The following is a 27,679-nucleotide window of genomic DNA, read 5'->3' as shown; positions in this document are numbered from 1 at the left end:
AGTCCATACATTTATAGATATTTTATACATATAAAATTGAATATGAATATGTTAATAAATTCACGTGCACCTGTATATTTTGATGTATATGTACTTACTCGTATATTAAAAACTATACGGATTGAAACACAGATATATTAATCGCATGTGTTACGTGTATTTAAATACTCGTCAAACGGAGATCTCTACAAAGAATTGAAAAGGATAATCGTAACACAAAACGATAATGACTCAGACATCTCTGTTTTCATTGGTTTGTTATTTACGGAAACTATTAAGTGTCATGTAATTATCGGATTCCTTATAAATCTATATATTCACGAACCAAGTGAAACCAAATTACCGACTGACGTAGAAGAGTGCGCAAAAAGTTAAGGTAATGCGCTCTTCAATGAGATGCATGAATCTTCTTATTATTTGCCACAAAAAAATCGTAATTTTTTTTTAGTTTTCTTATTTTTGCAAAATTCTTTATTAAATAATTGCTATTTTTTATTGATATGCATTTAAATTGATATTTAGCGATATGTAATATCACTGAAAGCCTACTAAATTTTAACAATCATTAGACTGTGGATTTTACGTAATTCCAATACATACTCATATTCAAAACATAAAGAAATAAAAACTGAAATTAAAATAAATAATCTTATGATCACATTTTTATACACCAAAATAATTCTCAATAATAGAAACACATTTCTGTTTAATTCACATCTTTATATACAATTTAAAAAGAAATATGATTTCACTTGGGAGTTCGTGATTTAGAATTCATGGTAATGATCTATATTGAAAAAAGAAAAATTAAATACGTACACTGTCGGTGAACATTTTGGGACCAATATACCGGTTAAAAGAAAAACTTCCACTTTTTGTAAAAAATTTTTATTGGAAAGTCTTCGTGCGTGATAAAGGAACATGGTCATATGTGTATTAGTCAAATATAAAGATACATAATTTTTGTTATTTTATATATTTATAAGATATATGATGTTTAATTTGTAATGTTGCATATCAAGTGGTTGCAAACTTTTAACCAATAGTGTATTAAAATATTATTAACATAATAATAATATTCATATAAAATTCATATAATAATTATTGTATTTTATATTATATATTTTATATAAATTAGTTTTTATTGAAACTAAAATTCACTCGTGACATCACTCGTAGTAGAACTTGGAATACTAATAATTGCGATCTACATTAATAATTATTACTGTTTTAATAATATTATTATAGTAATCATTGTTTTAATAATTATTATAATTATTAGTGTTCCAAGTTCTACTACAAGTAACGTCACGAGTGAATTTTAGATTCAATAAAAACTAGTTTGACCAAACTGTGACTGACCCATGTGAAACTATGAATGAAAGGAACGTTTGGCTAACTGTCAAGTCAACTGTTACGTTTTCCGGGAACGGGGCCAAGTAATTTCAGGGGAATTTCGCGCGCTACGAGCACGCGTACGCAAGCCAGTAACGCGACGAACAGGGGAAATACGTAGCACCCGCATTTTCGCTCGAACGTCGTAGCAACAAATCCGCCTTTCTCCGAAAATCTATTTTTCCATCGACCACCGCGCGCAAGCTTCCCGCCATTACCCCTCTAACTTAACGATCTTTAAAAATACCTGAAGGTTAAGAACATGAGACTATAAACAATCATGAATATTCTGACCAAGTATGCGTACAATGCATCTTGTTTTCCTTTTTTCTCTTCTTTTTCTCCCGCGAAGTTTCTTTGGAGCTTTAGAACAAAGGCTGGAAATATGATCCAAAGAATAAACGGGGATTTAGATGTTTACTCTGGCTTCGCACGGAGGCAGTTCGAAACGCGAAATATTAACGCTAACCGTATCGGGGATCCAGTATCAAATAATCGAATTTCAGATTTTGCGCGTTCTTCCATTCATTTAACCTGTTCACTGTGGAATTTTGTTTGAAAAATCTCTTATTTCGTACGCAATAAAATAAAAAAATGAAGTGTGTACTCGTCAAACGCAAGAGGAACGCACTTAGGATATATTTTAATGAAAAACAAAAGCAAAGCAAAGACGAATTACATGTTTATCTGAAAAAATAAAGAATTCATTGTTGAAAGGATTAGTGTCATTTGAAGATTTAAGATGACGTGTATCATCAAACACAGTTAACTGGTTAACACGTTGACTGCAAGGGTAGCCACCGATGACCGGAGCTTCCAAATTAGTTGAAGAAAATTATAATTCATAACCTAATAGTTGTGTACCAAATAATTGATAACTGTTCCTTTATATTTTTGCTGCAAAAAAATAAGTGATACATAAAACGCTGAAGTTTTTCTTGGCAGTCAACGTGTTAACTTTCGACTCCTATATTGTATATAATCAGTTTTTGCAATTTTTATCTTTCCTTTTGTTTCTGTTTCCACTCAAAATAAATTGTCATTTGACTTCTTTACTTTTATTTTGTAGACAGTTATTTGACTAGTTACGGTAGGAAAAGTTCTGGTACAGTTAGTATGCATGTGTGTCGGACAAAGGCCATTTTGTTAATGTTTTCAATTTTCAGCATTAAATATTCAACTGTTCCTTATGTAAATTTTTGGAATCTTATCAAAGTCTTCGGAGTTTAACCTTTTGTCTTACAATATCGTGTCAGGCTCAGAGCGAAGATTTCAAATAGAATTTAAGAAACATAAATGTCACTTAATTGTTTCAAGTATGAATTGAATATTATTTTTTTTATTACTAATTGTAATGCTTACGAGTACAATTTTTTTCTTTTTCTAATGAATTTTGAACAATGAAATAGTTATGTTGAGCCCAGTTGTGAAAAAGATCATAGTGCAAAAGATTAATAACAGCACTAATACAAATGTACCGGAAAACAGAAAACGGTTAACGCCATTTTTTAATATTTTCAAATTTTAGTGTTAAAATATTGGACTATTTCTTTATATACGTCTTAGGAATCTTATCAAAATCGTAGGAACTCTATGATGACGTTAATACAAATGTACTGAAAAACGAAAAAGTTTACATTTTCTTTAGTGCTCCATTCATATTTGTAATTCATCTTAATTATAGATTATATAAATTATAAAAAGATGTTTTTAACAGGAGAACATTTTGTCAGATACTTCATAATAATAATCCGGTAAAAATATAATAAAACGGACAAAAGGTTAAATCTATTAAATATAAACAGCTTTAAATTTTCTTTGCAACTGTTTTATTTAATAAATATTTCTAACACTTGAAGAAGATAAGGTTGATAAAAAAAGCAGTGAGAACAATCCTATCTAATATAACTGTGACTGGAATTTTGTTAAAGGACAGTAAAATATTATTTCTGTGAACTGAAATCATGTTATGCGAGGAATTCTACTAAAAATAAAACCTGTTGCATCGTATGATAGAAATTTGTATGTCGACTGATAATATTATATAATAATGACAATATTATTTCCACAATAAATTCTTCATTAGCTGTTGCTTAATCAATTTTGAAAATAATTATTAACAATTATTTTACATCAAAAAGAATTATTTACAAGTACATAAATAAATTTTCACCTGTTTCTGTTTTATTGTTATAGATTCAATAAGACGCTGGTGAACAGCATTTAAAGCTATGGACGATGAGGTAATTGGTAACAATCAGAATAATAAAAGGTCACCGATGACTTTAAACGTCACTGGACTATGGGACGTTGTCCCGCGTTTAGACCATTACAGGTACGTTTAAAATATGTGTATTTAAATATTGGTTAAAATTATTTTTTCTGGTATTGATAATGCTTAATTTGTGTTTATCATGTTTTCCGATCGGAAATATGTTGCAAATTTTTTTATTGCTTTCAATACTAATGCATCGTTTCCTTTTTTCAATCGAAAACAGATAAGCTATCAAAGACAAACTTAATGTAAGAGTTTCATTTTGGATATATAATACATTAAAATCTGTGATAAGTATGATGATAACAAAAGCTTTACTGTGTCATTTTTTTCTTAAATATTTAATGGTGTGAATTTCTTAATATAAGTATCATCATCATCATTATTTTTTTTATCATCAGTGTTGCAAGTTTTATGAACAATATTATATTCGTTACCTAGGTTAGGTGAATATACTAATATAACTATCAAAATGTGTATATAAACAAAATTAAAAAATATCTATCGTAATAATCATATTTTTTGGTATTACCACTCAATAAAGTTTTATCATAAAAGTGTATCAAAGACGATCAAACGAAAAAGTGTTCTTCGAAGAAAACGGCTAAAAACTATAGTAACCGAACGTATGTACAAAAATAGATTCTGCAAATCCAAGGTACATAGCAATATGTACATTTCAGTCGATGATACAGGACAAGCTAACACTTAATCGCAAAGAAAACTAAACGCTTCGTAAGGAGCTTTTTCACGTCTATGTGGGAATTTCCTGAACATTTGCAGATGTACAGACTTCCCAAATTTCTGAGTACAGAAGTATGGTACACAGTAAATTCTGAGTACAGAAGTACAGGAATTACTTGTGAACTCTTCCTGCGTCAGAATAAATATTTCTTTATGCCTCGTTTACGTAAAAAGCTCCGAAGGTTACTTTTCTTTTTTTAAGCGGAAAATTCCAATATTTCTTTGTGGAAATTAAAAGACCATTAAACACTGAATAAATGAATGTAAAAGTAAAATAGGCTACTGATTAATATATTATATATATCATATAATGTATAATATAACTCAAGAATATAATATAATATTAACATAAAAATATAGTACATAATATATAAAATTCATTATATTCTAATGCAAATATATAATTAATAGGAATCAACCAAAAAGAAATCTTCTTAGCCACATATCGAAGCAGACGTTTCCGTAAAGGTTCAGAGATGTTGAAATATCGGTGAAAGTAGTTGCACAGAATAGTTATATGGAAACGCTAATGTTTCAAAGATCAAACGATTATTACAATTGATTATCGAAATCATACAATCGTTATTTAGTTACAGCATAATCGAAATCTACAGGATATTTCATTAATTGAATATCCCAAAATATTTTGTAAATGTTTGGCCAAAAATTATGAAGTTTATTTCGTATGCTACAAAGTATTATATAATGTAAATAATACTTTAAAAATTAGTTACTAATGAAAATTATAAAAGCAAGTTAATTAATTTGATTTAAAATATTGTTATGTACATACGTTCGTTGTAAGATTTATTTACTAGATATGTTTGAAAACATTGCACAGTGTAAATAATGTTACATAGATAGAGTGCCGGTAGAGATTTCAGAAATAAGTTATTGTTCTGTTAAATATAATACTGCTGTATACAATGGTCTATACTACGTTAGTTAAGACAATTTTAACGGTGCACCGCACTGTGTCATTCAATATAGCAGAAGGCCGCACATTAACTAGTTTCCAAGGAATCAAGGCACCGCGAATCGCGGGTCGTCGAGCAGCTAAAACCTATGGGATCGTGTTACGGATTTACGATTCACGTTAAAAATGAAATAGCTGTTGACATAAGATTGTTTAAATACCGTAATCTGTAAATATCAGCTGGTAAAACTTTAAATCGCTCTACCTCAAAGTTCAAAGTGGAGAACACGCAACATGTGACACTTTCCTTTATATTCGCAAATTCATCAAGTCCATGCAGTTTTCATTTATATTTCAAGTAATCATATTTCATTGAATATCATCATTATGATGTTTAGTATCAACAACATGTACAGGTTGATACATAAAATTTGCTGTTGTTGTAATATGTAATATTCCATATGAAAGCTAGGTATCACTAAAACATAACTATGAAACTTTGTATAGACCTAATGTAATTTCGTTTAAGTTGAAATAAGAAGAAACATATCGATACAATTTTATCCGTGATCGAAATACTCCGGATTAGATTAACACTAGAACTACCGTATCATTAAAAATGACTGGTTTCAATTTGTTTGTTTCGTAATTATTAATATCTTAAAAGCATTGAATATTCGAAATGATTTTGAAAATAAATAGTTTCGCTTGAATATTATAAGGAATGTCTGCAGAAACTGAAAATAATCTATTGTTACAACTTTTATAGTGATTACATATCAATCATATTAACACTAGGTTTACGGAACGCGCCAATTTGATGTTATTTAGTAAATGCTTATATCGATTTTTATTAATGCAATAATCCAAACGTGTATTTTAATTGTCTAATCTTTAAACCTCTAATTTAAAAAATCTAAATGAACGAATATCAAGCTTTCTAATACCAATGAAATAAACTGTACAATAAATGTCCGTAACCCGATGTTAAATTCTCGGTAGTTCTAGTGTTAACAATTTATTTACTTGAATGGGTGAATGCATCATCTTTAAAGTTTACCCTACACCCACAAAATTTAATTAGTTACGTTATATCGTCACTATAAATCATGTTCAATTGACTTGTAATTAGCAATTAAGAGCAAAGTTTGAAGGCTGCAGAAAGATCGGTTGACCGATCCAATATTTTAAGGCTCTTTCACACTCGAACGGAGAATTATGTTTCCGACGTTAATCGACTTTTCCTCCCCGTTCGTCAATTTATCCTAATTTAATTAACTTCATTCCCTCGTTGATACTATTACATCAAGTAACAAGGACGTCTGTGTTTGTAGATTGAGTCGGCGCGCTAAAAGACCATCTCTGAGCACCCTGCACGAAGGAAATCTTATAAAGGTAAGGTTGCCACATCCAAAGGACATTCATCTATGAACAGTGTCCTTGTTGTGATACATCAATGTGCATTAAAAATTGATCATTTTTACAAATCGCTACTCAACAAATTATTTTTCAAGAACGAAGCTTATAAACATTAAACTATAATATATAAAATCTTCCTTAATTTCGATAATATTGGGTCGATGCAAACATTTTGACGATCCTTTATAAAAAACAAAAAGAAGAGTTTTCAACCGTTCACTGGGTAAACCAAAACTAAATAAAAACGAAGAAAGAAGTGTTTTTTACGCATGTTATAAAAGTTTGAAAATAAATATTTGTTTCGAAGAGTGTTAATAAGCTTGAATGTTAATAAGAAAACCATCTTTTAAGGTGTTGTTTTTTTTATCGACTTATTATATGACTTAAAGTTTCTACTTCCATTCCATTGAAAATTATACTGTAAATTATGTAACAGATATTAGTGGTTCGGTTTCCAAAAATTGCATTGATATTCATTTAGTTGTAGAATAAATTATTTTGAACTTATAGAGAAAAATAATAAAAATTTCATATTTACCTTAGAACTAGAAAGAATATTTTGAAGAACTGGTAGTATTATATCATAAGAACTAGAAATATGATTCACTTGTTTTGAATGTTAATGTACCAAGCGAGTTAGCAAAAAAGTGAGTGAAAATGTGAAAATGTTAATATTGATATCACAGCGCATTTGCATGTAAGCACATACGTGTCATATTCTCTAAGGTGACATTTGTCAGGTACAATTAATGTAATTATTGTTTTCTCGAAGGATTTCTGAAAATCCTTATCACGAAAATTCGTCTGTTTCCTAACATTAAACAGTCGTCAGTATTAATAAAATATAAAAGGAATGCGAAACTATTTGTAAGACTATAGTTTAGAAAGATATTGTTAAATTCAAAGTAAACTACTTTCATAGTTAATCTTTTGCACTCGAGAAGCAACCCACAGTTGCCACTCGGTTTGATGCAACAAAATTATAAAATTATAACATTGAATATTCAATATTATTTATTATATAATTTAATTAGACATAAAATATTAAAATAAAATAATTCTATCCATTGATTCGTGTATTATTTCTATGTAATAGAATTAATAGTTTAATTGAAGTTCCATTAGAAAATAATAAATACATGTGGACAATAGAAATTTTCGTGTGCAAAGGTTTAACATTAATTAAAATTAATTTGTAGAACTCTTTTGATTAATAAAGTAAGACAGACATTATAAAAAATGTGGAATAATTTACTAAACGCTTGAATTAACTGTTTTATAAATAAAATCTGGTAAATAAATACGGAACATAAAACAAATCTGAAAGTATTGTAATTTAAACATTTTTTACACTTAAATCTGATAAGATGAACTGATGGCGGTTGTAGCCACGTTTAATGAGACATGACGTAGAAAAGTTTTCTCCTTCGGTAAGGACGATCGAACTCATAACGAGAACCTTGAGGGGGAGAGTATATTAGGTTTGCGAAGCAGTAAATACCAGCTGCGAAGAAAATTAGAAAAAGTATCAATTTGTAAAACCTGTGACCTGCAGGAAGATTATCATAACAGAACAAAAAGATTATCGTTCTTAAGAATATGTCTTTACATGTTCCTCATATGTATAAAACAAGTGAAATATATACCTTAAATGTATTTACGTAAAGAAATTGGTACTATCGTACAAGAAGTTATGTTGCCAATGTGAAACATAGCTACGAACTATTCCATATTATTTTAAAATAAACGAAAATTAATGGAGAGATAATATGAAAAATTATAAAGTTACATCTTATTAACGTATATTACCTGAACTATAGTAACTAGATTGTGAATAACTTTATTCGGTTAATAATAAAATAAGAATTTTCCCATCAATTTAAACACTTGTATTGTAAAGTTATCAACGTTAACGTTAACCTTTAAAAGTTTTAATGTAGATTCCTTTCTAGGCTGAATAGTTGTACGAAGAAAGTAAACAACAATTTTAATGACCATTTAAAATGAAACAAATTTATTCTATAAATATATTCACATAAAAACTAAAGTAGTGTTCATATAAATACTTAAAAAAGTATCACATTTATTTATACTGTATGCAATATTATCAGTAACATTTTATTTTATCAAGTTATTTTTATTTTTATTCCTCTTTACATTTTATTTTATCTTATTCATTTTCATTCTTCTTTACGCTTATCATACTTTCTTTACAGTTTGTTCCATCAATTTATTTTTATTCTTCTTTCCACTTCATATCATCTTCTTCATTTTCGCGTTATCTTCAAGGTTTTCATAAGAACGAAAACTCCAGTTATATTGTACCACTATCATATATCCGGAACGTTTGAATTTCAGGACGCTAATATAGAAGCTGGCCAAGTTGGATCGTCGCAACAAGGACACACGGGCATAAAGCTAGGATGGATCCAGGGTGTCCTAATACCATGCCTCTTGAACATATGGGGTGTAATGCTTTTCCTGCGGCTGTCCTGGGTAGTGGCGCAGGCCGGCATATTGCAAAGTGTCATTATTATCGGCATATCGGCGGCAGTTTGCGTCATCACAACGCTCAGCCTTAGCGCAATTAGTACTAATGGGGAAGTAAAGGGAGGTGTGTTACAGGGCCCCCGTTTTCTCATTTTTTTTCCCTGTCAAAGGTGTGGCAATGTGTGCTTTAACCACACACCGAGAATTATTTTTCCAAGAATCATGGAATCGGCAACGCAAAGTTCTAGTTGCGACAGTTTCCCAAAAGTAGTTCAATTTAAAATCGGAGAACTCCATATCTGGCTACAAAAAGTTATTACTTCGACCATGACTCGTTGTTATGTTATATTAGTATGTTAATGTTACTCGTTTACAACGTAGATGTAAAATTACTTATTAAATAATAAATATTTATATTCGCTGCTAATCGAATTTTTATTTCTGAAAATCTAACAGGAACTTAATACTTTTCAACTGTGATTCGAAAATAGAGATGAACTTATTTTACATTAAACGACTGTTCAGTTTGCTTTCTTTTATTCTCACGTAATAAAAAAATACAAAAGCAATTTTTAGTTTTTTACAATTTACACGTAAATATCATATTGCCACACTTTTGTATTGTATCTAATCCATTTACAATATATCTGTTTGCAATATATTTTATATCTTATAATGTATTTTTTACACTACATATTTAAATTTATATAAATGAACGAGTTCAATGATATATATTATAAATCATGAATACCTATAGGTGGTATATACTTCATCATATCACGCACGTTGGGAGCAGAATTTGGAGCTTCCGTTGGAATTGTTTTTGCATTTGCCAATGCGGTTTCGGCATCAATGAACACCATTGGCTTTTGCGACTCCCTAAACGACTTGCTAAGGGAAAATAAGTTGAAAATCATAGACAATGGGGTAAATGACGTCCGAATAGTGGGAACAGTCGCACTCATTGTTATGATTTTGATTTGCGCCATCGGAATGGAATGGGAATCAAAGGTACTGTCTAAATACTTTCTTTTGTACATATTCGTTTATTATAAAAATAGAGTAACTCTAATTTTCTCTGTATTGAGGTATTTAACGTTATTTTTACCACCTATTTATACCAGGAGGTAATGCAATAAAATTTATAAAATTGCATAATATAATCTATTAAAAACATGTACTGCTAAATTCATTTTATGATGATATTATATATTCTATTAAGGAAATATGATTGAACTCAAAAAATGATTTTCAATTAAAGTTTTACAAAATGTTTTTGATACCTTCGGTAAAAATAGTGTTGAATTTGCATTTCAATTGATTCAAAAATATTAATCACGTTCACGAAACTTCCTCACGTATGTATGAATTAAAATATAAGTAAATATATTATACAAATGACCTTTATAACACTTACTAATATAACTAATATAAATATTAGCATAATAGTAGATTGTAATCAGATTGTTTAAATGTTTGTGTAAATTTATTTTATATAACATATTTATCTAAGTTCCTATCACAATGTCTTTTATACAATCTTAGTTTTGAATACTATGTAAACTTTATAGTCAAACTTTTACATTATAAAATAAATATTGACCAGAATATAAAAATAAATTACAGTTACAATTTCTTAAACAATTCAAAAGTGTATTTACATTGGAGGAGGTCGACAGATAGTTTAAAGTTGTTTACTGTCGAATTTTTATCTAAATTGCTACTCTTACGAACCAATTACTTGATCTACTTTTATCGATAATGAGTACCAATTAATATTTTACATATTTTTCACAGTATTCTATCCATCTTCTTTATTCAAAAATATACAATGACATTTATAAACGTGCAAATTAAAAATGTGTTTATATGTTTTATAACTTGAAAACAATTGTTCGCCCAAGAAAGATATTTTTCTTATTTGTAAATAGAAAATTTACACTATTAATCGGTTGAACTATATTTATTTACTGGGACTCCATTTATCATATTTCTCTTGTTTAGTATATAATCACCACGTATTTCATTTACACGTGTTTCATTTTCAATTAAAATGTGCATAAATTTAAATCGTTAATACAATTATAACGTTCACATTTCGTGTTTATCGTCTTTCATATTTTCGATATTCAGAAAAATGCGATTCTCTTACATTCTATTCGACAATTATACATACCAAAGAATTATAGATGTGTTCCGTTTGATACATATTAAACGAAAGAAGAGACCTTGACAATGCATGCATGACATAAACAATGGCAATGTGTAATTGATTCTAATCACCTATTCAGATAAACCTTATTTATAGTTGATATTATGATATGTTCACGATTACAACGCAATTGAGAGATTTTATCAAAAGTAGAAGTATATTATCATACGATATTGCTTCCAAATGTTTTCATTCAATTTAAATTCATGAGATATCCTTGCATTAGATTGTAATTGGATTACTGAATACTAATATATTTTTCCCAAAAGACTCCGTATAAAATTTATTTCATTCCAGGCACAAAATTTCCTCATAGCCATCATTGTTGCAGCCATTTTTGATTTTCTGATTGGTACAATTATGGGACCATCAAGTATCGATCAAAAAGCACAAGGATTCCTTGGATTCTCTAGTAAGTTAAGTTGAAATTTGCATGTCAATTTAAACCCCTTGACACTTTGAGATTTGTTTCTCAACTACACTTAACAAAAAATTGAATTAATAATAATTAAAAATAGAATAATAAGCTAACGCGTATAAATTTTACAAGAAATTAAAATTACGTGTATGTATGTACATCGTGAAATTTTCACATAAATATTTGATATTAATAATATTTTGTACCTTGTCATACAGATAAGATATGTAAGATATATCACACGTACGCATAACGTACCATTCATCCTACAGATGTAGAGATATACTTCCATTAATTAATTAAGAAATCAATAATATTACAATGCTTTGTAATCAACATTAGCACTACCAAACGTTTAATATAATGAATGTGTAATTTTTATAAAAGTTATATCAATAGATTTTTTTCGATTTCTTCATATATTCATTATAGTATTTAAGTGAGACTGTACTAAAAATCAATTGAGATATTTAACACTCTTAAGATATCAATTATCGTGAAATAAGAAAACTGAAACCCACAATTTTGACGGGTGTGCTATTTCTACTATTAAAACGCTAAATGCTTATCAATATTTATTAATGATTAAAATTGTTTTCTTCAATTTTTAGGCGAAGTGTTCATGAACAATATGGGACCAGATTATCGGTTTTCCGAGAACAACAATCAGACGTTCTTCTCCGTGTTCGCCATTTTCTTTCCATCGGTGACCGGAATTCAGGCAGGAGCTAATATTTCTGGCGACTTGAAGGATCCAGCCAGTAGCATACCGATAGGGACCCTTCTCGCGCTGCTAATTTCGATGCTGAGTTACCTCACATTCGTTTTGTTCGCTGGTGGCGCGGCTTTAAGAGATGCCGGTGGTCTCATCGCAAATAACACCATTATAGATTGCATTCCACAAGTGAATTGCACTTATGGATTACATAACAGCTATTCAGTACGTACTTACAGTTTAAGTAATCAATGGATCATCATGAAATTGAATACGTCATATCAAAAAGACGCTACTTATTTGGCAAATAGATTCTTGTTAGTTCATTAAATTCTCGAAAAATGAAAATTATACTTGCCATTTGTGAATGTTAAATAAATGCTAATAGAAGAAAGTAAAATATCTCATTCATAATTTTGGTACTATATTGAGAATGGTAATACTATTTCTCTCATATTGTTTTTCTATTTAATAAATTCTTCACTTAATGAATTTATAAATAGTCCATACGATACCTTCACTTGATGTTAATGTATTTTTCGACGTAGAAGCAATCTGTCTTTTTGATGATATAATTAATATTTTCATTGAATAAATATGAATGACTTAATGATAATTTAATTATTAATAATAGTGTTTTACGATAGATAATATTACACAAAAATATTATCTATTAATTTCATTTATTCAAAAGTGTCAAATAGTTAAATCTATTGATAATATGTATTAATATGAAATATCTCAAAATTTGTATGCAACTGCAGTAACATATTAAAACAACTTGAACGTAAATCGTTTTTCTATTTTAAGGTAATGCAACTTATGTCCGTTTGGGGCCCATTCATATACGCCGGATGTTTTGCTGCAACTCTCTCGACAGCTTTAACAAACTTGTTGTCAGTGCCACGATTAATACAGGCGTTAGGACAAGACCGTATTTACCCTGGTCTGATATACTTCAGCAAAGGCTATGGAAAACATGGTGAACCTTACCGTGGATATGTTCTAACGTTTTTCGTCGCAGCATTATTCCTTTTGATAGGTACAACAAATATTTCAACCTTTTTTACAATATTAAATGGAAACATAAGAAATTGTCATTAAAGACAGTAGACATTTAATAAATCATAAATGAAGAATAGTTTTTCAATAATTGTTATATTTAATGATAATGTAGAATATATAGTAAATACTGGTTAATTATCAATTATTTGCTTAATAATCGTCTATACCAATAAGAAATGTATCACGTAATGTTAAAAATTAGGAGCGCAATAAATAGAAAATTAAACGAAAAAGTAGCTATTCCCATATAAAGTTATATACAAGTGATATTTGATATGGATTTTATATAATATTCTTTTTTCCTATAAGTTTAAACAATTCATTTAATTGTAATTAATAAATCTAAAGTTGATGTAGAATCTCCAATGATCATTGCAAACACGTTTGCTTGTCAGTTTAAGTCGTTTTAAGGTTTTCTCTTATTACTACATAAACCTCTAAAAACTGTTTAAAATAATTGTCTATATTTTGCAATATTATAATATAATCTTTGTATCTACCGTTCCTGTTTTCAGCTAACTTGAATGCAGTAGCGCCTTTGATCTCAAACTTCTACTTGGCTTCGTATGCCTTAATAAATTTCTGCACTTTTCATGCAGCATTCATTCGACCTCTTGGATGGCGTCCTACCTTCAGAGTAAGAATATCATTAAAAACACTTATGAATGAAATATACAAGTTATTTTACTTTACACTTTTCTTTGAAAGAGATAATTAGAAATGTGAAATAGTAAGAAAATTATGCAAATTTTTTGTTAGAAATTTGTTTTCTATTTTTCATGGAAAATTTATCAGATTTAGTGTGTGACGACGTAGTACACTCCTTTGTAAGCTCAAATTGCATATAACTTTACACACGGATTAAATTATCATTTAAAACATTTTTCTTCGCATTTTCCATATCTAATGATGTCCTTTAAGGATAATGTTAATAATATAACAATAAATTACATTATAATTTACTAATTACTTACAATGAATTCCAATTAACAGTATAATGACAAATTATTAATAATATAATAATAAAGACGAAAGGACTAATGGAATTTGATAAATGTTACAGTATTACAACACCTGGTTGTCCTTGTTCGGTTTTATCACATGTGTTTCCATAATGTTTTTAATTGACTGGGTGACATCACTTGTTACCTTCGTCATTATCTTCGCGCTATATTTGATTGTCGTTTATCGGAAACCAGACGTAAATTGGGGCAGCAGCACGCAAGCACAAACTTACAAGACTGCGCTTTCTATCGTATACAGGTGAGAATGTCATACATTTTTATTTTGCATACAATAACATGTAGGAGTAAGTGTGGTGTGTGAGAAGATGTGTATGAAGATCGCGTTTTTAAATAAAATAACGATATAATTTAAATTCACTAAAAAGGACGAAATAACAGTTATAATTATATGTGGCTTTTATGAAGTATTGGCTTATACTTCAGTGGCAACGTAACAATAAGATTAATTTTAATTTTCTAGGCTGAATTCGATTGACGAGCACGTGAAAAATTACGCTCCTCAAATTTTGGCACTAGCTGGACCCCCTGGCGCCAGGCCAGCATTACTGCATCTGGCTAATCTCATTACAAAAAACCATTCCCTGTTGATTTGCGGTGAAGTATATCCGGTATGTAGTATAACTAAACAAGTTTTCTTCCATGTGGCCTTCAACTCTGACGAATCCGCGTTAGATTCCTATATTTAACGCTAGGCATTTTCGGAAGACTGTTGAAAAATTTGTATACCCAATTTACACCACAGAATTAAAAAAAGTGGCCCTGAGTAATAGGAGAAACTTAACGCGTCCGTAGATTCGTGATTTCTAACTGTATGGTTCGTGATGATTTACACTTTACGTGTAAATATGTAACGGTTCATTACAGGTCGCAATATTAGTATACTGTTTTTTACTTATACTAAGGTAAAAGCACCAGTAGTTGACCAGTTAGGATAAATTTTCTGCGTGAATAATAGTAAACGTAAAATAATAGTAAATTATTACTTTTAAAAACTTTATTTTTTTACGTTTTCCTGAAAAATGGTCAACTACTGATACCAGATCAATTACTGATGCCTTCACCTTATTTTTAATGTTGATCGAAATATTTTGAGTAATATAAAAACTATTATTTAGGAAATAATAGTTGCCAATGATTAATCATGAAGTTTCTACTCATGTTTAATCTAAATCTTTAAAGGCTGGGATATTTGTACTATGTTTTAATGAATTAATGAAATATTACATAAAGAGTATGAAATGAATATTATTTACATATTATCTACTGGATAGATGAGTAATTCTCAAGCCAAATTGCTCTACAACTGTTAGTTTCTGAAAAATACAAATTACATAAAAATGATTTTAAAAATGGTGAAATTATGTGGAAACTACAAACGATAAAAAGCTTAATTTAGTAGTAAAAGATAGAGATAGACTGATTAAAGTTCGTCTTTCTCAATAGTTGAAAATATACAATAATGTTTAAAAAGATTACAACAATGTTGCAATACATGTATTTGATAATATTAATAAATATTACATTTCTCGCGGATAATTTCAGAAATTTCAACAAATGATATTGATACATATATAAAATGAAATTTCTTCCCCATAAGAACTATAAAGTGTTAAGATATTTGTAGAATTTTATCCTAGAACATATATAGATTAATCTTTTGTACTCAAGTATTTCCTCCAAGAAAACATTTGACACTACTCGTTCCTCCAAGGAAACATTTACCTGAAACTACTCGTTCATTTAGGTATATCAACTGATTCGCATGTTTTTAGACGAATTTATCGTACCGACTCCGTTCAGTTCGATTGAGAAATGGTTACGCGTGGTTACATCAACAACGCATAAAATCTTTTTATCACATGGTGGAGGATCTGTGCTTCGAACGAGGTGCTTCAGCATTGATGCAAGTAGCAGGCGTTGGAAAATTAGCACCGAACGTTGTTCTAATGGGTTACAAAACACATTGGTCAACTTGTAACCATAAAGATCTTCAAGAATACTTCAACGTCCTCCAGTAAGAAAATAGAAATTAGTGTTTGAATCATAATTAATCAGAAATTAAGTTTTATACAAAGATAATATTAGAACTCTCCATTCCCACCTCTGTTGGAAATTGATCATCAATAATACATATTCTCTTTTTTATTTACTTTACACAATTATAAAATACTCAAACTGAGTATTTTATCCGTTAATAAATTATCCGTTAACAAAACTTTTAACTGCTGATTTCAAAATTTAATTTGAAATCATTATTTCATTAAAATTACATTAAATTAATTTTTAGTTAATTATATTAAAATAAATTTCTATTTAAATCGATTAAAATGAAACAAAAAGTTATCTTCACCGACGATTCCATTGAAGAAGTAAAATAATATGTCAAAATGAACTTCATTTTTTTATATTGTAAATTTTATTTTATTACATTTTAACAAAACTGAGAATTAATTGTACAAATTGTACGAAAAAACGCACGTAATAATATAATAAATAAGGTGAAATTCATTATTATTTATAGCAACGCATTCGATCAAAAATTAGCTGTGGCTATGCTTCGAATAGCTGAAGGTTTGGATTGTTCGGAAGTAGTAACTGCAAATGGTGATGAAGATCACGGTACCCTAGCACAAAGTAGCTACGACTTGACTGGGAGCACTTTAATGCATGTAGACAGTAATTTATCAATGTCCAGTGAAATTCCAAGGGTTCAAAGTGTGCCAACAATGGGTAATTATACATATACATATAAATATAATAATTTTATGTAGACTTTTTTGACTCTTTACCTATCCAGCATTTAAATTCTTATTTTGATATAAATAATTCCCATATATTATTTATACAGGCTACAAAATTGCGAAAAAGTTCAATGGGAAATAAATGTACATTTCAGGAACTCAATTTGTGCCAGTCGATGGACCACATATAATTAGAGATTCACCGACTCACGGAAGTGCTCGGGAGCATCTTAAACATAAGAGAAAACATGCAATCGAAAAATTAATGTAAGAACTAATATTTTTTTATTTTTAAATCAATTACAAATATAAAGTAAATCAATTCTTACCACTTTTTAAGATGTTTTTAATTTAATTTAACTTAACGTCAATGCAATGGTTAATTAGTTAAAAAATTAAAAACATATTGAATGTTTGTTTATGTAATTGAAGAACTAATATTCTTCTTTGATGTTTGAAGATGATGTTCTCTGATATACTCATAGAATCAGATTTCTTATTCTTGTAGCATACTAAAAACATAATTTTAATCATTGTTATTGGCGTCAATATTATCATAAAAATTCGAAACCTAAATACATTTCCTTCTTCATTCAATACAATTTCTTACATGTAAGTAACATTAGGTGTGACATTCTGTATCTTTTAAATATTTAGGGAAAAACGGCACGCAATGACAGCTGTACCTGAACACTTGGCAATATTCCAGAAAAAACATAAAAAAGGAATAATTGATGTGTGGTGGTTATACGACGATGGAGGTAATTCGTATAAATATTCTCATTGTGAATCTGCAAACGATTGAAATGTTTATAACTTGCAATTATTAATATTAACAGTTTAATCTAAGAGCATTGATCAAAATAATTACTCTTCATTCTTTAATGAAGATGAAAAAAGGAATGCCCGCCACATAAGCATTTATTGTATTTTAAATTTCTATTTATAAATGTCATTTACATTCAACATTCCCATCGTTTGCAATTCAATCGAGTAAGAATATAGGCTCATTTGTAAGTGGCAGAAGTTCTTATTCGGCAGGGCTGACGATTCTGTTGCCGTATATCATCAGCACACGCTCGAATTGGGAACACTGTAAGATGAGAATTTTCGCACTGGCGAACCACAAACAAGATATTGTCGCGCAAGAGAAAGAGTAAGTTAGAAATACAAAAAAAACCGAAGAAAATCTAATCGTTGTAATTAAATCTTATTTTTTATAATTATTTAGATTTATTATTATTTATCTTTTTAAAATTATTTTTGAAATCTCAATTTTTATTTGTATACAATAAATTGCAATAGTATGCGCGTAGTAATTGCTCGGAAAAATGGTTAATTATTTGTTGTAATAAATTCCAGTAACGAAATTCGAAATATTAAAAAAATTGATCATTAATGAAATGTTTTTTGTTATTGTGGTGTTTAGAATGGCAGAGATTATGGCAAAGTTCAGGATAAGATATACTAGTCTCAAAATGGTGGATGATATAAGTGTACAACCAAAGCAAGAAACACAAGACTTCTTTGACAAACTTATATCCGATTTTCGAAAGAATGACACTGTTGATACAGGTAAAACACGAAAATACATTCTCTTCCAATTTGAGTAGTTTGAATTACGTTTCCCGATAATTCTAATCGTCAATATCAGTTAGAATATTATCATTTTAACGTTATAATATTATTTATCTGAAATTTCACGAAAATATTTCAATCACAAACAAAATTAAACAACATTCGTATGGTAAATTTCATTTAATAAATTCAATCAATTATTACACCAAGGGATTAATATCGTAATTTTATTACAGAATGTTGTGTGACAGAACTTGAACTCCAATCTTTGAAGGACAAGACGCATAGGCAATTAAGACTTCGGGAGTTATTACTAGAGAATTCCAGTCAGTCCACGTTGGTTGTAATGTTAGTATTATGTTTACTCAAAATACACATTTTTATTTTTCTGTCTTTTTATGAATTAAATTCATGATTTTTACATGAATTACATAAAACGATGTAACTATGGTTTTAATAGGTCATTACCAATGCCACGAAAAGGTGCAGTCTCCGCTCCGCTGTATATGGCATGGTTGGAAGCTTTAACCAAAGATATGCCGCCAACAATATTAATACGTGGGAATCAAACGTCAGTACTGACGTTTTACTCGTAGTTCATCAACGTAATTCAAAAAGAGAATTATAATTTAAATCTCTAGAATGAAATTTACGTTAAATAACAACGCGACAACTGAGCGAATGCGAAGACATTTTCTGATGCGTACAGACAGTATTCGGTATATTCATGCCAAAAGTTATATAGGTGCTATAATCTGTTTTCGTTTTTATACAGTATTTTCCTCAATGTTGAACCCCGGGGTACTTAATAACGAGATTATTTTAGCATAGAAACGAAAGACAACAATATAGGGACACTTATAAATTATAATATCATAATTTTACTATTTGTAAGATTTTAGGGCACACAAATAAAGAAGTGCATATACAAATCAAACTTCTTGAGAAATGTCACGTACTTTTGAGTGAAAAATGATTTTCTATTAGTTACATTATTAATAAACGACTTTTATATTATGCGTGAATATTAGAAATAGTATAGAAACATCGTAAACTTCTTAGGAATATATTAAGATTAATTTGTAATCTGTTAACTTCGTTAGTCACGTGGTATACGTGATATTACAAATCTTGTAACTGAATTAAGTGTATAATGCAGAATTGATACGAGAAACAAAACGGAATCATTGTACTTAGAATTATTTGTACTTTTAATGACTTTTATTGATCTACTTCTATTTGTTAATTAAGGCAATAAATGTTTCTGTGCCATTTTAGAAAACCAGTAACATTTAGAAGTCAACATTTTTTAATTTAAATGATATTGTACTTGAAAAGTTCTTGTACTAGAAAAATACAGTATTGATGCTTGGATACAATATATTTTATACGCAAACGTGTTATTTGTGATTTTAATACGAAGTTAAAAAATGTGGGCTCATATTTTAAAATATTCCTCATTTGTAGAATCAATATTCATTTTCGAAGGATAACGTTTTTATACAAAATGAAATAAAAACTGAACTTTTGAAAGTGATCTATTATAAATTATTTGAAAACGTTTTGAGTCGAAGGCAGAATATATTATTTAGATATGAATAATTTATATTATTAAAATATTGTAGAAATTTCTCATCATGCGCAGAACACGATTTTTATATTTAAAATGGAAATTTATTTTATGATAAAAAAAATTGTAATTCATGAATGTGTAAAAAATAGTATTTTTCACTTGAAACATTACTTCAAATTCATCATTTGTAAATATAAGATAAAACAATAAGTATAATTGAATCTACACACAACTGTTAAATGTATTATTTATTTTGTAATGCATTTAATGATATACAAATTTTGTATTAATTATAATGAATTTATTGTAATTAATCATATTGTTAAATTCCTGAATTTATGATTTCTGTTCCTAATATAAAAATTTTGTTGTAATTAAAAGGTGTTCTAATTTAATTCTATGCAATGTAATTATCATAAAATTATATGCTTCTTGAAAACATTGAAATATGCGACTGAGCACAATTCAGGAATCAGTGCTCCGTGTTCGATTTCTCCCATTGAATGAAGATGTTCTATAATGAACATTATATAATGTTACTACTATGTGCATGTACATATATATACCTACATATATGTAACATAAAATATTATGTATTGTGTATGATACATATAAAAATCTTTATTACAAATCTGTTTAATACAAGCATTTAAATTTTTGTTATAAAAACATACCAGAACCAGCTATCAATGTAACTAAATAGCTCACTTGTTACAATGGGTTTCAAAGATTCTTGCAAAAACAGGCTGTATTTGCTCCAATATGTCAGATGTTAATGTTCCTCTTTGCTTTATCTTATACGCAGACGAATTGCACTCTCTTACTAATCTAGATGCAGCATAACTGGCAGTTATCGGAGCTGATAAGGAACTCTCGCAACTTCCTGCACAAATTGCCCACCACCAAAATACGGATAATGCACCGACCAATAAATCTCCTTGTCCGCCACATCTTCGGCCAGAACCTGCTAATCCACATGACACAGCTTCTGTACCTTTATGCCCATCTACAATCACATCTTTAGATCCTTTATGTAAAATTGTAACATTTTTCCCAAGTGCTTCCGCCAAATATTTCACATCAGTAGCTTTAACTAATGGTGTAGGTTTAACTGATTTGTCAAGCACTCCTTTCATTAGACGACTGAATTCCATAGCATTCGGAGTCAATATAACACCTGGATATTCTTTTATGATATCAGGCTTTTGGCTAACTAAGAATAATCCATCAGCATCAATTACCAATGGTTTTTTCATATCACGACAAATTGAGATAAGTTCAACAATCGTTTTAAATATTTTGTCATCTCTACCAAGACCCGGACCAATAATAATTACATGTAAACGATCAAGCCATGGTCTTATTTGTTTAATTGCATCATATTGATCTAAAACTGGATGAACAATAGGCTCTGGGCTAAATGACTTTAAAGGAATGCTTGCATCTTTTACACAAAATATGTGTACTAAATCGCATCCAGTGCGAAGAGCACTCATAGCTGCAAAATATGGTGCACCAGTATATTCTAAACTACCACCAAATATGCCAATTCTGCCATCTTGTCCTTTATATTTAACATTATTCAAATTTGGAACTATTCTTCTTATTCCTTTTAACATACGCTCATCCATTGATACTGATGTAGTCATGGTTGCGGTAGAGAATAGTTTCACTGAATTCCTGTAGGCAAAATGTAAAATTGCGAGAGCCATTTCTTGATCTAACAGCTTTGTCTTAAGGAATATAGATACCACTAATAGTATTATAATTATAATCTTAGTCTCTCCTAATACGTGAATTATACTTTTTGACATAAATTACATTGTTAGGACAACTATTTGAAATCTATTATGAAAATTAAAATATTTCTTAAATTACTATATTACCTGCGAAAATCGGAATAAATAAGTGACGATTTATACAAACGTCGTCTCTTAGTATAAAATATTAAATCAAAAGAAATCGAACAAGAACATGAAGAGTTTAATCAACAGGCAGATAACCTATAACCTAATTTGTATATGTTTAAAAAGGTATACCAATTTTTTTACTACGCACGTAATACAAAAAATATAAATTTGTTGAAATTAAATATTTGATTACAAAAAACAGAAATATTGTTGCGATAACTAGAAAATTTTAAAGACGCAATACAAAAACATGACAAGTATACAATTGAAAACATCTAAAAGCGGTCGGCAATTTAATCACTAAGAAGTTAGGTGTTAATTGGTTTCTTGATATGTACGTGCAAATGCAATTGCGTAAGACTTAATTTCAAAGTGCACTCGTTTTGTATAACAATGACAGTGAAAATTTAATCAAAAAAATACTGTTCCGTAGCTGAACTGTTGCCGACGAGATACAGACATAGCCAGCATTTGATATATATGTTTTTGTATCCTAATTTTTTGAGATTTTAGAACTCCATTATCATTGTCATATCATTCTCACCATTATCGACAGTAGATAAGTGAATAAGAATAAATTAATGAAGAACATTACTTTTTAATCATATTATCCAAATATTACATTTTTCTATATACCCATTACTTCATATAGACATTTATCAGAATATTAAATATAATTCATAATTTCAAAGTAGAATACAATATGAAAAACGGTATGTTACATATAACAACATGTTACAATACAATATGAAAATGTATAAAATTTAATTGCATAATACAATCGGCGAAGTTCTTATCGTTTTTCGAACAATTTATTTTTATACCTCGAAAAACCAGAAATTTTTTCTCGTAGAAATCGTAAAAATTATTTTCCATGAAACTTTTAATCATTAATCTGTAAAGTGTGTACTTCATGAATACCGCCTAACAGTTTTTCTCGCTTTCGAACTCGAAAAGTCGGCGATTTTTCGATTATTTTAATTATATACCGGAATAGTGAACACACTAAAAAGTACACAAGTTAAATAACTTTCTCTATCATCCACTAAAAATAGAAATATTGTCTATCTGCCTATGACTGCATACTTGACATAAAGATAATGAGTATTGCAACAATTTTCTTCTTCTAAGGTTTTCACTTGGAATACTTGGAAAGATAGCCTGTTATCACAGTGCAACTCATAATACTCATAATCTATGTGAAAATGCACAGTCATCTTTACATTCAAGAAGTTTCATATCACAGAAACTGTTCCACATTTAATTCTTTTCAGTAATAATGTTTAAATTTGTCAAAGCTTTATTGTTTCACGTGAAAAATAATTCCCAGGAAATTCCTGTTCCTTTAGAGGAACTTTGGAAAACTAAGTTCTTCGATTAGATGACCAAAAAATCAATCTGCGAATATCTTTCGAATCATTGACATCGTTGCAATCACTCTCGCTCACGAGACAAATTCACAAGTCACTTGTAGATGGTGTCTACTAAACACTCAACGTTTGGGTATTAAAAATTCGTAAGAAAATCATGCGATTTGGGGTGCACGAATATTTTTTCAACTTCACCTAAATGATAGTAATGTGAATATTAAGTTGCGAGAATAATATTTCGTTGCGGATCATCAAAACTTAGTAGACTGTTTTTTAATGTTTTTTCCCTTAACACGTTCGCAACCAGCGTTTGTTTCAGTAGCAGTCTTCATAGTTACAATATTTTATAAAATGCAACAAATCGTCTTGATAAAATGTAAATAAAGTTTAAAGAAAAATTCGTATCGGCTTCCTACACTTTACACTAAGCCTTACGATTTTAAATACAAGCGCACGTGAAAGTAATTTAATATCCTTCACGCAAGATACAAAATGTTGAGCATCACAAATATATGACATTGGTCGCAAACGTATTAAGCTTTCCCTATTCGAATAATGATTATGTTGTTAAAAAACTAATAAGACTTGCTACAAAATTCGGAACAGTCACAGTTCATTCCTCAAAGCGCTTTCCTGACGATGGTCTCTGAGGTGAATTAATCGGCGGAAAAGTAAGTTACCATTGCCCTATGATTTCTTTACCAATTCCGCTCAGCAGAGACTTGTTTTTGTTCATAATTCAGTAGAAAAAGAGAAAAATTCTATATTCATTCTATATTTACATTTACCCGGAAACATAACTATTAAAAGTAAAAAAATAATATTTAATTCAGACTTGGAAGAATTAAGTGACATTTGTATTTGCCGAATACTATTCGAAAGCTTCACCACGAGTCTGACACGACATTATAGACTAAAGGGTTAAGTACTTACGTACACTGTCGGTCAAAAGTTTGGGACCAATACATCGGTTAGATGAATCAATTTCATTTTGTAAACAACATTCATTGAAGAATTTTTGTGTATAATAAAGAAATATAAACATACGTGTATTAGTTAAATATAAAGATATATAATTTTTATTATTTTATTTCATATACTTATAAGACATAATTTTTTTCCTTGCTTATCAGCAGTGCGGGGAGGTCGCGCCCTGCACCGCTGTCATTTTAGTGACCGCGTAATCACGAACCCAAAGTCCCCGCCCTGAGTTCACGGCCGAACATTGACTTAACTCCTTTCATAATATCGTGTAAGATTTGCAATGAAAATTTTCAACTGAATTCAACAAACCTAAATATTATTTATTTATTTTTCGTATAAATAAAGAGATATGTAGCATTAAACATGAATGAAATTATATTTATTACTCAAATAAACGAAATAGATGCGTAAGCACATTCGCAGTAAACAATGACATCTCAGAAAGACCATCTCAGAAGAACATGATAAATCATAAATCATGAAAAAATAAAAAAGGTAAAGATAAAACTAATAGATATAACAAAAATAAGTACTTTATAATTATTTATCAGATATAAAAATCATAATAGAAGTAACAGAAATATAATCGTAAGAGCATACTTTCCAGGTTCCTGTACGACGCAAATGAATTCTAACAATTCATTAAAACTGCATTCATCTTATAAGACGTCTTATCTTCGTATGTCATGAAAGTTTACTAAAGTACACATAGTCTGTGTCTTTCATGTAACATTAACAATATGAGTGACATATCTATAACGAAATGTTCAGTGTGTGAAAGTTTTCATCATGCTCTTTCCTGAATGAAAACATTACTCAAATGATAAATACAAAAATTCTTAGCTTCATATAATCAATAACAAAAAATAAATATAAGTTCAAGAAAATCAGTGACGCCATTACGGCGCACTTAATATTACTTCCATGTTCATAATTATAATATATCAGAATAATTTTTCTGGTAGAAATTTTAATATCTTATTAAAATGAGATTTCATTTTTTGTATACAAATATGTTCCATTCTGATCGATGACCTTTTGCCATCTTTCTGATAACTTCATGATTCCGCGCTCATAGAGCTTCTGATCCTTATCAGTAAACAATTCAACCAAGTGCGATTTGAGCTCATTTTGATTATTGAAATTTTTACCATTTAAAAAGTTTTGTAAACTTATTATTATTATTCTTATTGTTGTTGTAAACGGTCCATTTTTCATCACCAGTGACAATTCGTTTCAAAATAGGGTCGATTGCATTACGTTTGAAATGCATATCGCAAATATTGGTTCGTTGTGTTAAATGAATTTCTTTCAATTCATGCGGACCCCAAATATCGAGCTTCTTAACGAATCCAAGATATTTTATGTGATTTTCAATTGTTATGTGTGATATATTTAACCTCTTTGCAATCTCTCGCACAGTGATATGACGATTAAATTCAATTATGGCTTTCATTTTGTCATCATCAGCTTCAGAAGGTCGACTAGAACGCTGGTCACCTTTAAGTGAAAAATGTCTAGACCGAAATTTTTTAAACCAATTCTGACACGTGCGTTCTATTAAGTAATCAACACCATAAATTTCACATATCTTTTTGTGAACTTTAGCCGCTTTAGCCGCTTTCTTATGAAAATAAAAACGTAAAATATGTCGAAAATGTCTATTTTTGCACTCCATGTTAAAATTGACCGTATACTAACAGTTGTAAACAAAATCACTCGGAATTTGTTTCTATAGTAATCTAAAAGTATCAACTATCAAATCTCAAAAGAAAAAAATTATAACATTGACAGAAGCATAACAAAACAAACATAACGTTATCTATTTGTGCAAACCGAAATTACTTTCTTGCCAACTCAGTATATATACAAATTTTCATTTTGTTCATTTTCAGCAAACTGAAGACAAATATTTCACCACACATGAAAAATAAACTCATACAGATTTGCTGGTCACTTTAATAAATTGACTGTCAGAAAAAACACTTATATTTCATGCGTCCAACAAAATAAATAACATAACTAACATAATACTATTATTTTCTTAACAAAATGCATTTATTTGATTAGTCATGTCATTTATCGGTCGAAGTATGCCTAGATTTCAAGTATTCACACTTCCTTAACATTATTCCTACCGCGAGCAGTCAAATGACTGTTTTTACAATTTCGATTAGAATTTCCTATAGACAACGTAATTGAATCGCCTTTATACTTCACGACTTTTCCTAAAATATATGTATAAATTATTTTTCAATATTCACACCTGTTTCTATTGTTTATTTTCTGAGAAAAATTTGTAGTCTGTCTTACCTATCACGACCGGTCATTTGACCGGTAGAATGATTTATATCTTTTTGTAATAGTATTCTCTCAAAGACTCAATTCCGATACTATAAAGTCGTTACAAACGAAAGGTAATGCAGTTGTGGCATGATTTTAGCCAACAAGTGCCTTTCAGGGACTGCTTTACGGTACTTCCAAGTGTTTACAGTTCTCGCTCGCCTATCGGCCTTGGTAGAATCGGTAAAATCTAAATGTCGGAGATGGCCTTTACAGGTATTTTAGATACAGGTATTTTTACAGGTATTTCAATATTTTAGATTTAGCTGGGATAAATGGCAGAAGAACTTGCCATTGAATATCAAAAAGAACTAGAGTTAGACAAAGAAAATCAAGCAACACCCGTCAAAAATACAAGTACAGGTTCACGCGAACGGAAACCATGCCAAATAAAATATTGCACAAACAATAAGACCAACAAAATCTGTGTAAAATGTAAAAAGTACGTGTGTGGGAAATGTACAATCGACAAACCTATTTGTAAAAAATGTGGTGAAAACGAATAA

At 29.4% G+C, this 27,679-nt stretch overlaps 3 protein-coding genes across 15 annotated transcripts in view; 1 reads left to right on the top strand and 2 right to left on the bottom strand.

The window, feature by feature from the left end:
- The window catches only part of NKCC (sodium potassium chloride cotransporter), a 57,923-nt gene extending 36,962 nt beyond the window's left edge, over nt 1-20,961 (top strand). For 7 of the 9 annotated variants that reach the window (XM_031980246.2, XM_031980247.2, XM_031980244.2 and 4 more), the window contains 18 exons: nt 3,592-3,730; nt 6,665-6,725; nt 9,108-9,363; nt 9,997-10,250; nt 11,749-11,863; nt 12,481-12,809; nt 13,395-13,626; nt 14,165-14,286; nt 14,713-14,912; nt 15,135-15,282; nt 16,447-16,688; nt 17,196-17,404; nt 17,571-17,682; nt 18,073-18,176; nt 18,457-18,571; nt 18,845-18,990; nt 19,230-19,341; nt 19,454-20,961. In XM_031980246.2, the coding sequence (XP_031836106.1) occupies nt 3,627-3,730; nt 6,665-6,725; nt 9,108-9,363; nt 9,997-10,250; nt 11,749-11,863; nt 12,481-12,809; nt 13,395-13,626; nt 14,165-14,286; nt 14,713-14,912; nt 15,135-15,282; nt 16,447-16,688; nt 17,196-17,404; nt 17,571-17,682; nt 18,073-18,176; nt 18,457-18,571; nt 18,845-18,990; nt 19,230-19,341; nt 19,454-19,589 (2,997 nt within the window). In that variant the 5' untranslated portion in view covers nt 3,592-3,626 and the 3' untranslated portion in view covers nt 19,590-20,961. Of the gene's footprint in view, nt 1-3,591; nt 3,731-6,664; nt 6,726-9,107; nt 9,364-9,996; nt 10,251-11,748; nt 11,864-12,480; nt 12,810-13,394; nt 13,627-14,164; nt 14,287-14,712; nt 14,913-15,134; nt 15,283-16,446; nt 16,689-17,195; nt 17,405-17,570; nt 17,683-18,072; nt 18,177-18,439; nt 18,572-18,844; nt 18,991-19,229; nt 19,342-19,453 lie in introns of those variants that run through there. The other 2 variants (XR_012998730.1, XR_004235267.2) reach the window with 2 other exon arrangements.
- Naxd (NAD(P)HX dehydratase) lies at nt 17,399-22,984 on the bottom strand. 5 transcript variants are annotated; one of them, XM_076368194.1, is made up of 4 exons: nt 22,740-22,984; nt 21,275-22,286; nt 17,745-17,927; nt 17,399-17,644 (listed from the first exon to the last, which is right to left on the bottom strand). In XM_076368194.1, exons 2-3 carry the CDS (start codon nt 22,276-22,278, stop codon nt 17,912-17,914), a joined length of 1,020 nt encoding a protein of 339 aa, XP_076224309.1. In that variant the 5' UTR covers nt 22,279-22,286; nt 22,740-22,984; the 3' UTR covers nt 17,399-17,644; nt 17,745-17,911. The 5 variants fall into 5 exon arrangements, with proteins under 5 accessions (XP_076224309.1, XP_031836109.1, XP_031836110.1 ...); XM_031980249.2 differs by lacking the exons at nt 17,399-17,644; nt 17,745-17,927 and adding an exon at nt 20,934-21,080 and having other exon boundaries at nt 21,241-22,286; XM_031980250.2 differs by lacking the exons at nt 17,399-17,644; nt 17,745-17,927 and adding an exon at nt 20,949-21,080 and having other exon boundaries at nt 21,275-22,246; nt 22,453-22,984.
- A 2,993-nt stretch (nt 22,985-25,977) lies between these two features.
- On the bottom strand, nt 25,978-26,508 carry LOC143176912 (histone-lysine N-methyltransferase SETMAR). The gene has a single exon (XM_076374420.1). The coding sequence runs from the start codon at nt 26,506-26,508 to the stop codon at nt 25,978-25,980; it is 531 nt and encodes a 176-aa protein (XP_076230535.1).
- Between the last annotated feature and the right edge of the window lie 1,171 nt (nt 26,509-27,679).

This window comes from Nomia melanderi, chromosome 1, assembly GCF_051020985.1.
Source record: "Nomia melanderi isolate GNS246 chromosome 1, iyNomMela1, whole genome shotgun sequence".
Classification (NCBI taxonomy): domain Eukaryota; kingdom Metazoa; phylum Arthropoda; class Insecta; order Hymenoptera; family Halictidae; genus Nomia; species Nomia melanderi.
The sequence above is the reverse complement of the archived record's forward strand: the minus strand, read 5'-3'. Positions and strand labels throughout refer to the sequence as shown.